This window comes from Scatophagus argus, chromosome 5 (genome assembly GCF_020382885.2).
Source record: "Scatophagus argus isolate fScaArg1 chromosome 5, fScaArg1.pri, whole genome shotgun sequence".
Lineage (NCBI taxonomy): Eukaryota > Metazoa > Chordata > Actinopteri > Scatophagidae > Scatophagus > Scatophagus argus.
The window spans coordinates 19,825,761-19,838,592 of record NC_058497.1 but is presented as its reverse complement, the minus strand read 5'-3'; the positions used below and the strand labels follow the sequence as shown (position 1 = coordinate 19,838,592).

The 12,832-nt window shown below is 41.0% G+C and overlaps 1 protein-coding gene across 1 annotated transcript; it reads left to right on the top strand.

Annotated features, from left to right (window-relative positions):
* The first annotated feature begins 556 nt into the window (after window positions 1–556).
* On the top strand, window positions 557–11,603 carry tada2a (transcriptional adaptor 2A). Its single transcript, XM_046389510.1, has 15 exons — window positions 557–711; window positions 1,231–1,337; window positions 1,432–1,491; window positions 1,583–1,674; window positions 2,374–2,531; window positions 3,087–3,175; window positions 3,456–3,528; window positions 3,636–3,699; window positions 5,858–5,901; window positions 8,208–8,318; window positions 9,004–9,075; window positions 9,536–9,668; window positions 10,097–10,140; window positions 10,515–10,594; window positions 11,158–11,603. The coding sequence occupies exons 1-15, from the start codon at window positions 687–689 to the stop codon at window positions 11,341–11,343; spliced, it is 1,338 nt and encodes a 445-aa protein (XP_046245466.1). The 5' UTR covers window positions 557–686; the 3' UTR covers window positions 11,344–11,603.
* Window positions 11,604–12,832: the final 1,229 nt, after the last annotated feature.

The window sequence follows — 12,832 nt, the reverse complement described above, 5'->3', positions numbered from 1 at the left end:
TTCATGACGACAGCACAGAAGATCTATACAGTCAGCACAGTTTCAAGGTGGACACCCACGATTGGTGTCACCAGTTCAGTTTCTGACTTAATGTAGAATCTTTTCACAATCTGCTCTTCTGTGGCTGAGTTCTGGTGTTGAGTAATGGATATAAATCATCAGAGTGACATTTATCTTTGACCTCTTGGATAGAAAATTTCCTCACTTTGTCATTTTGTCCTTCGAGACATTTGTTTGGAATTTGATCACAATAACCACATTAATTCTTGAGTTATGGATAAAAATGTTTTTTGTGAGGCTACAGTGACCTTGATCTTTGACCAGCGAATTCCAGTGAGTTCATGCAGTCCGAGTGGATGTTGGGGACAAATCTCAAGAAAATATTGTGTTCAACAAGAACTGGGCGGACGGACGGTCATTCAGTTTTCTCTTCCTAGGATGGCGACGGAAGGATCCGCCCTAATCCGCCTTTTCTGCTTCTCTCACGGCTGTCGTTGGCGCTGACTCGGAGGCATGAAAATTATGACAACACACTAGTATTTCCAGAAGATGGCAGTAATGTAACACTAATTATGCTAGCTGCCGTTAAAGCTCGTAGAAGAAAAAAGAAGACGCAGAAGAAGAAGAAGAAGCAGCAGAAGCAATAATAATCTATTCGTGTATTAATTTTGTTTAAACATTTTTGAATGGACCGCCTGGCATCTTTTGGAAGTACGTGTTGATAGCATTATTTAATAAAATATAACCGCTGCTGCTTTACATGAAAAACGTCGATTCTCTCTCAAGTTATCTCTGGTTAGCCACATTAGCTCTACTCCAGGCAGCAGAAGTTTGCTAAGGTTAGCATATACGCTAGCTCGAGTTATCTTTTATTATATATTTATGTGCGCATATCTATCTACCATTGAATATATTATCGTTAAAAATACAATTATGGGGTTTATGATTGGGGTACTCTCGGACTCACTCCGCTGTAGATCTGAAGTAGTTAAACCTAACGTTACTTTATCTTTCATATGCAGAGTTAGCATAGCTAGTATGAAGCCATCGTTTCATGCGGTGGTTTGTTTACCATTTGCTGGCTTTAACTTTGGGCTGCTTTGAGTGGCCACTGTACTAATAGCTTTGTCTAGTCCGCACTGAATTAACTGGCTTTCTTAATGTGAACAAGACCGTTTGCTTTGTAAGTCACTTGCGAGTAAACATTAAACACGACTCGGTCCATTTCAGATGATCCTTTTGATAAACCACCATGCCGAGGTTGCTCGTCTTACCTAACTGAGCCTTACATCAAGTGTGCAGAATGTGGACCCTCACCTTTCTTACTCTGCCTTCAGGTTAGCATGTGACAAATATACACACATATTATCAGAGCTCTAGTTTGTTCCCAGATTACTCTAACTGTCTAACTGAAATTAAACTTTATTTCAGTGTTTTACCAGAGGATTTGAATACAAGAAGCACGAGAGTGATCACAAATATGAAATCATGGTAAGAAATTGTCTGCAGTAATCTAAAACACGCAGACACCCAGCACACACTCATTATTACTCCTCACTCTCTTCCTCCTCTCTTAAAACAGACGTCGGATTTCCCTGTGCTGGAGCCTGGGTGGACGGCACAGGAAGAGATGGCTCTGCTGGAGGCAGTCATGGACTGTGGCTTTGGAAACTGGTGAGTGCTTTCTCAGCCTGTTTATGGCTGTCGCCTCTCGTTTGTATCTGTTGGTCAGATGATCTCTAAAATTAATAAGACGCATGTTTTCATCGAAGTGTTGATGTCCCAATGAAGGCTTGTTGAGCCTAAAATATGCCTGAACGATCCACATTTGCCTGGGTTTTATGTTCATCTCATATTTATTTTTTAATGATATGCAGCCTGGGAGATTTTTACAACTTGTACTGTATATTAGTACTTATTATTAATTACTGTGCCACATGTGGATCAGAAAAACGTACTTTGCAAATCATTATTGCTAACTTAATACCGGTAACAACATGACATAACAACATAATAGTTAATCATGCTTTTATTATGTTTTCCTATTTATGTTTGTATGTTTAATGCATTCAAATTCGATGTTTGTTACATGCTTAATTAAATATTGTACAAATAATAGGAGAAAATAGTCAAATGAGTACCCCTTTATTTGTCAAGTGTGTGTAATTCAAAATGTAAAAATGTAGAAATAGGCCTTTCCACTTATTCAGGTGCCTAAAACGTGTAAAGACAAATAGAAACACAGTCTATTGTACTGTGTAATATGTCGAGAATGTTTATAAGCCAGTTGATTTATTTATTTGCCTTGACACCCTTTCTTTGTGCTACCGTTGCAGACTGACAAATCTTACTTGTGCCATTTTTCTCCTGCAGGCAGGATGTGGCATATCAGATGCGCACTAAAAGCAAAGAAGAATGTGAGAGCCACTATATGAAGAATTTCATCAATAACCCGCTCTTCTCCTCCACCTTGCTCAGCCTCCGCAAAACAAAAGAGTCTCGCTTTGCAGATGGTGCTATACCTTTCAAACGTCAGTATCCACACTATCTGTATGCTTCATTGTTTTTCTTCATTAATGTTATAGAAATACACAAACAAATTCTGTTCTTCCATCTTGATACTAGTATAGGAACAGATAGCTTTTAATATTATTTGATTTAGTTATGTGTCGCTACGTTCCAAGAGGCCTGTCTGCTATTAACATTAAACACTATTCAAATGTAACTTTTTGTTGTAATTGTTAGTAGTGATGATTATGGGACTGCAAGGCAACCAGAAGAAAGATTTTCATAAAAAAAAAAAAACTGGAGTGAACAGTTGGACGGTTAGGAACTTGTCTCAGTTTCTAGCTGGCTTCAGGTCTCCATCTGTTGCTGTGTTTGACAAACATTTACTGTCGTTTTCACGCAGCAGTTGGCAAACTGATAATGACTGATACTGGCGGATATTTGTTCAAAGTACTGGACAACCAAATGTCAGAGGAAGTTTGCGGACAGCACGTTTCTTGTTTTAATGCCCAATGCAAGAAAATTGTGTTGTGTGCTCCAACTTTTGTATGTTTGCACTGTGTTTTCTGATCTTATAGCTACTGATGACCCCCCTCGGCCCACATTTGACTCCGTGCTGTCCCGAGATATGGCCGGTTACATGCCTGCCAGAGCAGACTTCATGGAGGTGAGAGGATGCATTTGTCATGGATTTTAAGTCATGCGTGCTAACACAGCCTTTCGACATGAATTAACTGAAATGATCACTAGATGGTTCATTATTAAGAGTTACTGAAACAGTGACTCATGCTTTTATTGCTGACTCACAGTGAGTGACTCATCTTATTGCTAGCTTGAGCTCACAAATTGTTTTTGAATGTGAGCACTTATCCGGGATCATCAGTCGGCTTGTGTGAACTTGGATCAAACCGGCAAATGATGGAAATCGTTCTTCATTGTCCTGTTAGGAGTTCGACAACTATGCTGAATGGGATTTAAAAGACATCGACTTCGTGGATGATGACTCAGACATCCTACGTGGTGAGACCTTTTTATTGTTTGTCATTGGTAAACATAAGATATCAGTGTGAACTGCAACATTTACTTTACAATACACAGATGGTGTAATTTGTATTCTTCCGTTTCAGCGCTCAAGCTTTCAGTTGTGGATATATATCATTCAAGGCTAAAGGAGAGACAGCGGAGGAAAAAGTAGGTCCTTTTTTAATTCCCAAATAGATGCATGCAGTGTTTGTCCAGCACCATGTAGTGACCCCTGTCTGTCAGTAGATGGCACTTCAAGCATGTATAGTAACCTTTTGGAGCCTGAAATCCCATTGGTTCTTCTTTATGCTTTTAGGATGAATAAATGGATGTCATACTGAATTAAAATGTACAAGGCAAATCATTTTAAACCCCATGTCTGTATCTACTTAATTTTATGAATGCATAATGCTAATATATTCATAACTTCTAATCTAAAGTTTTAATTATTATTGTTAAAAGCTCTTTAAACGCACAAGTCCTGTGAGACTGGGATTGTTACAGAGTTGGCGGTGTGATTATAATTGCATATTTAAGCTTTTGTCAGGCAAGTTGCAGGGTTTCGTTCAGGTGTGACTTACAAGATGCAGGAACCTCTGTTCAGAACTTCAGTGTTTTTCAAAATGGAGAAAATGTGCCTGGTGATCGCTGCGCACGCCAAGCTGTTTGACTTGTTGCCCAGTTTTTATGCTGGCAAAGACAGCGTGTTCGCAGCAGGAGACTTTGAAAAATGTTTAAAAGCCCTTAGAATATGTACTGTATGTTGCACTTTCATGTCACAAAAAATAATGTCTTACCCTAAACTAATTACATATTTTAATTAATTTATTAATTTTACTTTGAAATGCACCCTGAATTGGGTACCTCTAACTAATTACAAAGTGCTAAACTGTCCTGCAATAAACCATATCTCATTATTAAAGTTACAGTGATTGATAGTTTTTGTTGAAAGACAGTCCAGCAGCACCTTAGACTACAGCCTCAAAGTGATCGTGCAGTTGAATCAACTCGTCTGTTGAGCAGACACAACAAAAGTGTACATCATAACCTTTACATGAAGGTAGACTTAGTGGACAGTTCTGAGTCCATCAGGTCACACTTGGTGTTGTATTGCGTCTCCATGTGCGTCTCACCAGACCACTATTGATTGGATTTCACTTGCCTGCTGTGTATGCAAATAGTAATGTATAATGGCCACAGTGTTTTTACATAAAGAAGGAAGCATCTTAATGTCTATATGTGTCAAATTTAGAAAGGTCCAAATTAAAGAATTAAAGAAGTTTCTCCTGACTCACAAACTCACAGTTTGAGTCTGGGGACCTTCCCTGCATGTACTGGTGACTCTCTGCTGCATTTGTAAAATATGACATGGTCAATGAAATGTTGCTTTCTTTGATAAATTTAGTGTAAACAGTGAAATGAATTGAGACGGTGTGTTCAAACAGCTGCTAAATATTGGCAGGTAAGACACACTTTAGACACGGGCTGGTACAGCGATGTAACAATAGGGTCACATGTGGCCAGGACCACCTCTTTATGTGGTCTGAGCACCTGGACCTCAAAAAGCATTCAAATCTGTACTTAAAGCTTGTCTGCCTGTGATCAGATCACCCAGGATGGATGTTAATACCAGGTACAAACAGGTAGAACGAGCTGTTTGAAAACGTCACCTTGGGCTGAAGGAAATTGTGATTTGTCATTTTAGAGATTAAATGGTGCATTAATGGGTAATGAAAATATTAGTTAGTCACAGTCATGTTTACCTTAAGTTTCTATAAAATAAATCTTTTCCATTTGTTGCCCCTCTCTCTTTTTTGTACTTGTTGCCGTGTTTTCTCCTCAACCTTCACCTTCTTGCTGTCATTCTTGGACATACGCAGTCAGTCCTTGCTGTGACGCATCCATCACTAAATCATCTCTAACGAGTCTGTGGTCCCAGTGTATGCAGCAATGGCATGTGTGGCTGAGGAGGCATGTGTGTTTTCTAGTTCCCTCCTGTTTACTTGATCCTTATTTTATGTCTGTTAACGTAGAGCTTGTTAGAGAGACTTCCAGGCTGGTGACATGGGCCAAGACCCCGAACTCTGACCTTTTACTTCATAGTGCACATGCCAGACATTTCTAGGAATTTTGACTTCAGTCTCCAACCCAGTTATTGAAGAAATCTCACCTACCTGCTGTGTTCAAGACTACGTATTGTTTTATTTTTTTTTTTGTAATGCCAAAACAATTGCATGTGAATAAATACCAGCTTTTATTTTGCAGAGACACTGCAATGAGAACAGTATTTTGCATAGTAATGAATCTACATCTCTGTTTCTATCAGGGTTATCCGAGACCATGGGCTGATCAACCTGAGGAAATTCCAGAGTAAGTCCTCTTATGAAACTCATACGGGCTTTGCTGCGACGGTCTTCATAGCAACCCAGAGAGGCATCTGATATCTACCAGCCAAATTGCTGCTGAGGGTTTCTATGGATGCATGCAAACAACTCCTGCGTAATAACCACCGTTAACCTCTGTGGCCCCTCAGGCAGGCAAAGTGTGGCGACTGACGGAGCTCGCATTTACGATCAAGGCTGCAAATAGTCTACAGGGGCTGTGTGCCACAGCATAATTGCTTCACTGTGAATAGACCCCCGTGCAATGAGCGCTGCTCCAGTAATGACTGAAATGCAGCCTTCATTTATTGATCCACCTGTCACAGGTTGGATTTCGGTGAGCTCAGTAATGTAATTCTTTGCATCTCTTGGGGTTTTTTTTGCAGTAGAGGTCAAACAGACGGCGAGCGGCTGCTGATGTATTTTTCCAATTAAACCCTCTTTTGTTTTAAAACTATGTCCGACCACTCAGCCTGTTGTTATATCTCCACGTGTTGCTCCATGGAATTAAGTTCAAGCGTTCTCCCCCTCTGTTTTATTTATGTCTCCTCCAGCCTCTAGTTAGCCCTCCTCCTCCTCCTCCTTTTTTTCCCCCTCCACTCCCTTATCTCTCCAGTCTCTCAAGACAAAAGGGAACTCAGAGTAGCTGTAGTGCTGCAGACTGGTTGTCATGGAGACTGTCAAAGATTGTGTGTCTCCACTGTGTGTGTGTGTGTGTTCATGTGTGTGTCACATGCAATAATGGAAGCAGAATCCAAGCCTGGGGGGCTCACAGTATCATGTCTCAGTAACTGCTGGAGGCAGATTGACTGGCCGTGTTGTTTTAGAGCAGCGTTGTGTTTGAAGTCCTGTAACAGCAGTAAATGATTTAAGTTGTTTTGGGTTTTTTATTTGCCTTTGTTTGCAGTCAGTGTTTGTGTGCAACCATAGAGAAGTCTTGATGTCTTCTTGAGACGTGGACAACATCACCACTGTTGTCTTCAGAGTATGACTTAATGTACTTAGCCTGAGTTGGCAGCTGCTAATTAGCTCGCATTCAGGAGCCTGATGAAGGGACTTGACACACACGCACGCACACACACGCTCGCACACAGGCGCACACAACCACTCCTCTAACACCCCCACAATAGCTTTCCTCTCTGTCTTTGACACTTGTCTGTTACTCAGCAACATGGGTGCCGCTTTGAGACGAACACAACAAGCTCTTCAGACTGTGTATGTTTGTAGAGTGATTGGTGAATACACATCAGTGTGCTGCGACCAATCTGCAACCCTCTCGGGTAGATGGGGATTGTTTTTTTGTTTTGTTTTTTTTGTTTGTTTTTGTGGCAGCAAGGTCTCAGGGTCTGATGCTTTAATACATTTTTCCTGTTGTGCTCTTCAACCAGGCTCTGAATTAGTAAAAGGAAAAGAATCTTAAAAACAAAACTCAGCGTGAATCACTTTTGTGTTGGCCTCTTTCGAGACACTATTCTGTAAAAATGGTTGACAGTGATATCAAGAGGAAGAAATCAGATCTTCAGAGTTGAGCATTTTTTTGTTTATAAAAATATTAGTAGCGGATGCAGCAAAATAATAATAATTAACGGCGTAGACAAAAACAGGGTTTGAGTCAGAGAAATACTTTTAAAATGTTGTGTTACTACAACCTTTTAGCACTTAAAATCAAAGACAGAATCAAAACAATTTAGAGAGGATTGTTTGCTTTTTATATTCAAATGTCCAACAGAGTGATGGGTCTGTTTGTTGTTAAACAAGCTCACATTTCTGGTGCATCATAAAAAAATAAACAAATGGCAAATAATATTCATCTTAAAAGCTTCTAAACAATATATACAACTGAGTTCACAGGTGGAGAAATGCTCAGTTAATCATGTTAAATGTGCACTGTGAAAAGATACCAGGAGGGTTGAGAGTTTAGCGCAGTGTAATCAGTGGTTTGAATGCAACATACAGATCTATACAGTCTGTTCTGTAACTCCTCAGACGGCTGCCTGAAGAGATCATAATGCAGAGCAGCCACAGAATAACATAACGAGATAATGTGATGATAGACAGCAAAATGAAAAATCTGCATGTTAACAGCTGATCCCTGATGGTGGGACGGGGGAAATCTAAATAAGAAATAATTAACTGCACTTCTCCTCGAATTCACAAAAAAAAAAAAAATCCCAAACTGTCGATGTGTAAAAGTGTCTGAGGAGGTGGATTTTTTTTTTTTGTTGTTTTTCATGCTTCTGGGTTATATTTGTTCATATCCAGTGCCCACTCACGTCTCTGCTCTCTCTCATTCAGTGCAGGAGCGATGCTACCCAAAGGAGGTGCAGGAGCTGTATGAAGTCATGAGACGATTTGCCAGAGTGATTGGGCCGATTGAACACGACAAATTCATCGAAAGTCACGCGTGTTAGTATCTGGATGGGCTCTGGGAGCGTATGCAACGGGCACAAACACACAGAATTATTATAGAATTTACAACTCTTGCCAAACCGGCTCAACGTTACTAAGTAATTGTGGCTTCAAAAGATGTTATTTTTGATTTTCACGTGAAGGTGAGGTCAGACTACATACATACAGATGACGAATTAAAGGAAGAAACAGCATAAAGTGTCTCACTAAGATCCTCTAGGAACCTTCAGGACAGCCTCAGCGCTGTTTCACTTAATGCTGGATGGTTTCTAATGCATTGTTCTGAAATGAGTTCAAGTCTGAGGATTGTGAAGGTCACATTTTGAGATTCTCATAGTTCTCATTATGTGAGTTAATGATGTGTCTTTCCTCATTTATGTAAGTTTTTCCTTTAAGTCTCAATCTTTTTCCTTTATGTAAAACAAGTGTACAAGTGTCCATCCTTTGCTTTAAATGTGTCCACATTTTGTCGTCAATGCGCGCGCTGCAGCTGTGTGATTCAGTGTTTGCTGGCTTGAAATTTGGCTTGTGCTGCTGATGAAACTACAAAATGCTTCTATACTGTGTTGGATGACGTGTTGCGGCTGGTGAGACTTGAGCTTTGGTCGTGTCACACAGAGTTCAGGGGCCTCTCTTTGTGACAGTATGTACAGATTTGCCTTCATCTTCTTTTCCTTTACAGTGGAGTTCGAGCTGAGGAGGGAGATCCACAGGCTGCAGGAGTACAGAAAAGCGGGAATCAAGTCTTTCTGCAGTGAGTCTGTTTTGACCTTTCCACTCTTCGCTTCAACAAAACGGAACTTTAAAGTTGCGTGCCTCAGCAGGGAAAATGTATTTCTATTCAGATTCGAGCTACGCTGAGGTCTTCATTTTTAGTTTGGCGTTTTAATTATTATTCACAGCAGCGCAGTGTGTCAGGTCTTTGGATCATTTTTTAGAATTACAGTGTTTGGATGTTTGGCTAGTGTGTTGATGCATGGCGCACAAAGGAAAGCTTAACTGAATATTTTATTTAGCTGCTGCATCAGCTGCTCTTGGAATAATGTCAGAGAATTGTTAGCAGAATTAACAAAGACTTGAATGTTATGCCGTTTATGTAATCATTTCAGTAAACTTAGCCTTGATGATTCATGAAAAGCAACGTCGTCTCACCTGAAAATTTCCCATCATCCCACTGAGGGTCCCCACTGACATCTCTGTGTGATCACTCCCAGGTGCCAGAGTGTATGAGAGGGTGAAGTGGATGCGGGAGGACGAGCGCAGGAAGCGAACCATGTTGTGTGAGGTGCTGCAGTACATCCAGGACAGCAAAGCCTGCCAGCAGTGGCTCAGTAAACAGGCTGCAATGTGAGACTCCAAACTTCCTTGTTACCCAGTGTGTAATCTCGGGGCCGGTGAAGGCGGGCTCCCAGGAGGCACTGACCTCTATCATCACACCGCACCAGGCGTGCTGAGATGAATAGAGCAGACGTTTATATTACTGTGCGACCCACTTCGGCCTCGATGTCTTCAGTATTTTTAGTCTTTTTAATGTGCTGCTGCTCTTGTTTTTTTTTTTCCATCCAAGGCCTTTTCTTTGGGTGGAATCCAAGTTCTTCTAATTATTCTACCTTGAAAAAAATTCTTGAATGCAATGATTCATCTTTTTTGGATGGTAATCCTGGAATGACGGTAGTGAACAAAGCCCAGAAATGCTGTGTGTAAGTGGGATATGTGTGTGTGTGTGTATATAAATAATATTGTAGAGATGCTAACACTATTCTTTCTGAATACAGAGACGCTGGCATCACTCCAGCTGTCACAACAATCACAGTGTCAGGTATGAAGCCTCTTTCCACCTTTCCCTCTGTACTCCCTCCTGTCTGTCGTCTTGGCATGGCCCAAGGCACAGTCACATTAATGCAGACGCTCCTCCATAAATACACTCGAAAAATAGGCCCCTGCATGCATATTCATCTCACTGTTTTTCCTTTCAAATTAGCTGCCTTTCCTTAACCTCTGCCGCACAAATGGGGCACACACTCCCACGCGGCTATATTTACACAATCTGCACACCGTAAATATTTGTTCCCGTCTCTTCTATAGCAAAAAAAAATTAGCTGCATGTCAGCTTGCTATTAAGTTATCTGAAGTCTAGACCAACACTTGGGTGCCGCATGCCTGTTTGACTGTTGTTGAATTTGTCCTCCACAGCAACAGGTAGGCGGAGCGCACCTCCTCTCAACCTGACCGGGCTGCCGGGGACGGAGAAACTCAATGAGCGAGAGAAGGAGGTACAGCTCTCTCTTCTTTCTGCCTGTCACACGGCTGTGTCAAACAGCGAAACAGTCGAAAGGTCACAGTCAAACACGAGGAACGTGGGCCTGCGTCGGACACGTGCAGTCCTATACAAATGCGTGCAGATAACAGGTTTAAATATATTCCTTAAGGATTTACTAGTCAGCTTTTCATGGAAAATCCACACTTCTAGTAGGTGAAGTAATAGTACAAATGCAGCAGTGAGGAAGATCATTACAGGTATTTGTTCATAAGCCGAAGTACCGGACAAATTAAGAGGAAGAGTTGGCAGGATTCATCATCTGGGAACCATGAAAATCAGTATAGAATTTAGTGATAGGGCAACAGTTGTCGAGATAAAGTCAGTCTGGACCAAACAGGTGGATAGACGGACGTTTGACCTTCTGATGGGTTGCTGCATAGAGTGTGTGTGATCTTTTGTTTCAGAAAAGTATTAAAAAGTGGTTGACTCTACGTGCTTTCTACCAGACGCCTTAAATAAAATGTATATGTTTTCAAATGTATTTTGCTAACCATTGTATCTGTTTTGTGCTTGTAGTTATGTCAGGTGGTGCGACTGGTGCCAGGGGCCTACCTGGAATATAAGCAGGCCTTGCTGAACGAGTGCAGACGGCAGGGTGGGCTGCGGCTCGCGCAGGCCCGAGCCCTGATCAAGATCGACGTCAACAAGACTCGCAAAATCTACGATTTCCTAATCAAAGAGGGCTACATCACGAAGGCTTAGGAACATTTGATTATAGCCCAGGGGAGATTGGATTGTGGTTAGTTTTTTGTTTTTTTTGTCCTCTAACATCGTAAGTCCGTGTTTTGTAAGAGGTTCATAATGTTGCTGCTCCTTTTGAAATTTTGTAACATTTGAAGGTGTTGTGTTTATGAGTGTAAAATGTGTTAAAAATATCTCTGTACAATTCTCTATAAGGAGAACAGGCTCATATTAAAATGAGGATGTATTTATTTCTCCTGTCATAAAATGTTTAAAAAATATATTTGGTGTGTATGTTGATGTTTTAACTGAAACAAAATTAACTCTTCTTGGACTGAAATGTCATTATTAAATCATTATTATCATTAGGGAAGTGGAGATTGATCAGCTGGTACTCAGCTGAACATGCAAAACCGTGAAATGTTTGAACAAGTGAAAATACAGTGAAACATATGAAAGATAAGATTTCTAATAGTAAATTAATATTCACTGCAGTTTAATTGGAGTAGATGTTCAAAGAGAAAAATCCTCCAGAAATGAACAACTGCGTATTAATTTAACTAACTGAACTGTGATAAGTGAAACATACCTAGAACATGAATGGGAAATTAGAAACGTGTAAAATAAAATGTTTTTAAGGCAGACTTTGCTTGCACGGCATCTTAACAAAACCACACAAATGATGTCTGTTTACCTGCTGGAAGCCGGCAGGAGAGTCGATGGATACGAATCAGCCTTGACACCAGACAAACAGCTTCATAAGCTCAGAATATATTGATCCCCTGTCAGCTTTAAACTCGATACAAAATGCAAACCTGTGTTTTCCTGTATAAAGTAAAATATAATAGATTCCCGTCATGTAACAACCACTACATGTTTCCATATGATGGATGATCCACAGGGACGTTGAGCGTCACACACTGCAGCCTGATCAGTGCTGATCTGACACTCTTGTCGGCGTTTTTGAACGATGCTCCACAGTGACACAGTGGCATCAATGACTCCTTTGTGATCCTTTCTGTCTCCCATCTGTGGACGCGTGGGCGCAGCGTGACGTGGGAGAGCCGTGACGAATCTAACGCAGGAATGAGGCCAACCAGCCTCTGACGGGCTTATCTGAGCAGCGAGCAGCCGTCACATCAACCTGAGCTAACGGCTTGATTATAACAGCACATTCAACCTTTGATGATAAGGACAGGATGGCTGTGGAGGAGCACCTGAACTGAAACACTGAAATGCAGGGATTTAAGAGGATGTGCAGACGCTCAGGCCTTTTTATTCCTCCATGTGTCTTACTGAACTAAGGTTTCACAACAAACGAGAAGCAGCAGAGAAAATTACTCCCTTCATTTTCTGCTCATTACACAGGATAGTTTTCCCTCATGTCACACTTAGCATCTTTACCCAAGACTCATTCCCACCCAGCCTCCAACAAACTGCACTTGGATCTATCCTATTCGCCCTTTCGTTTCCCATTTAAAGCTTATAGATGCAGACAGTGGCAGTTGGT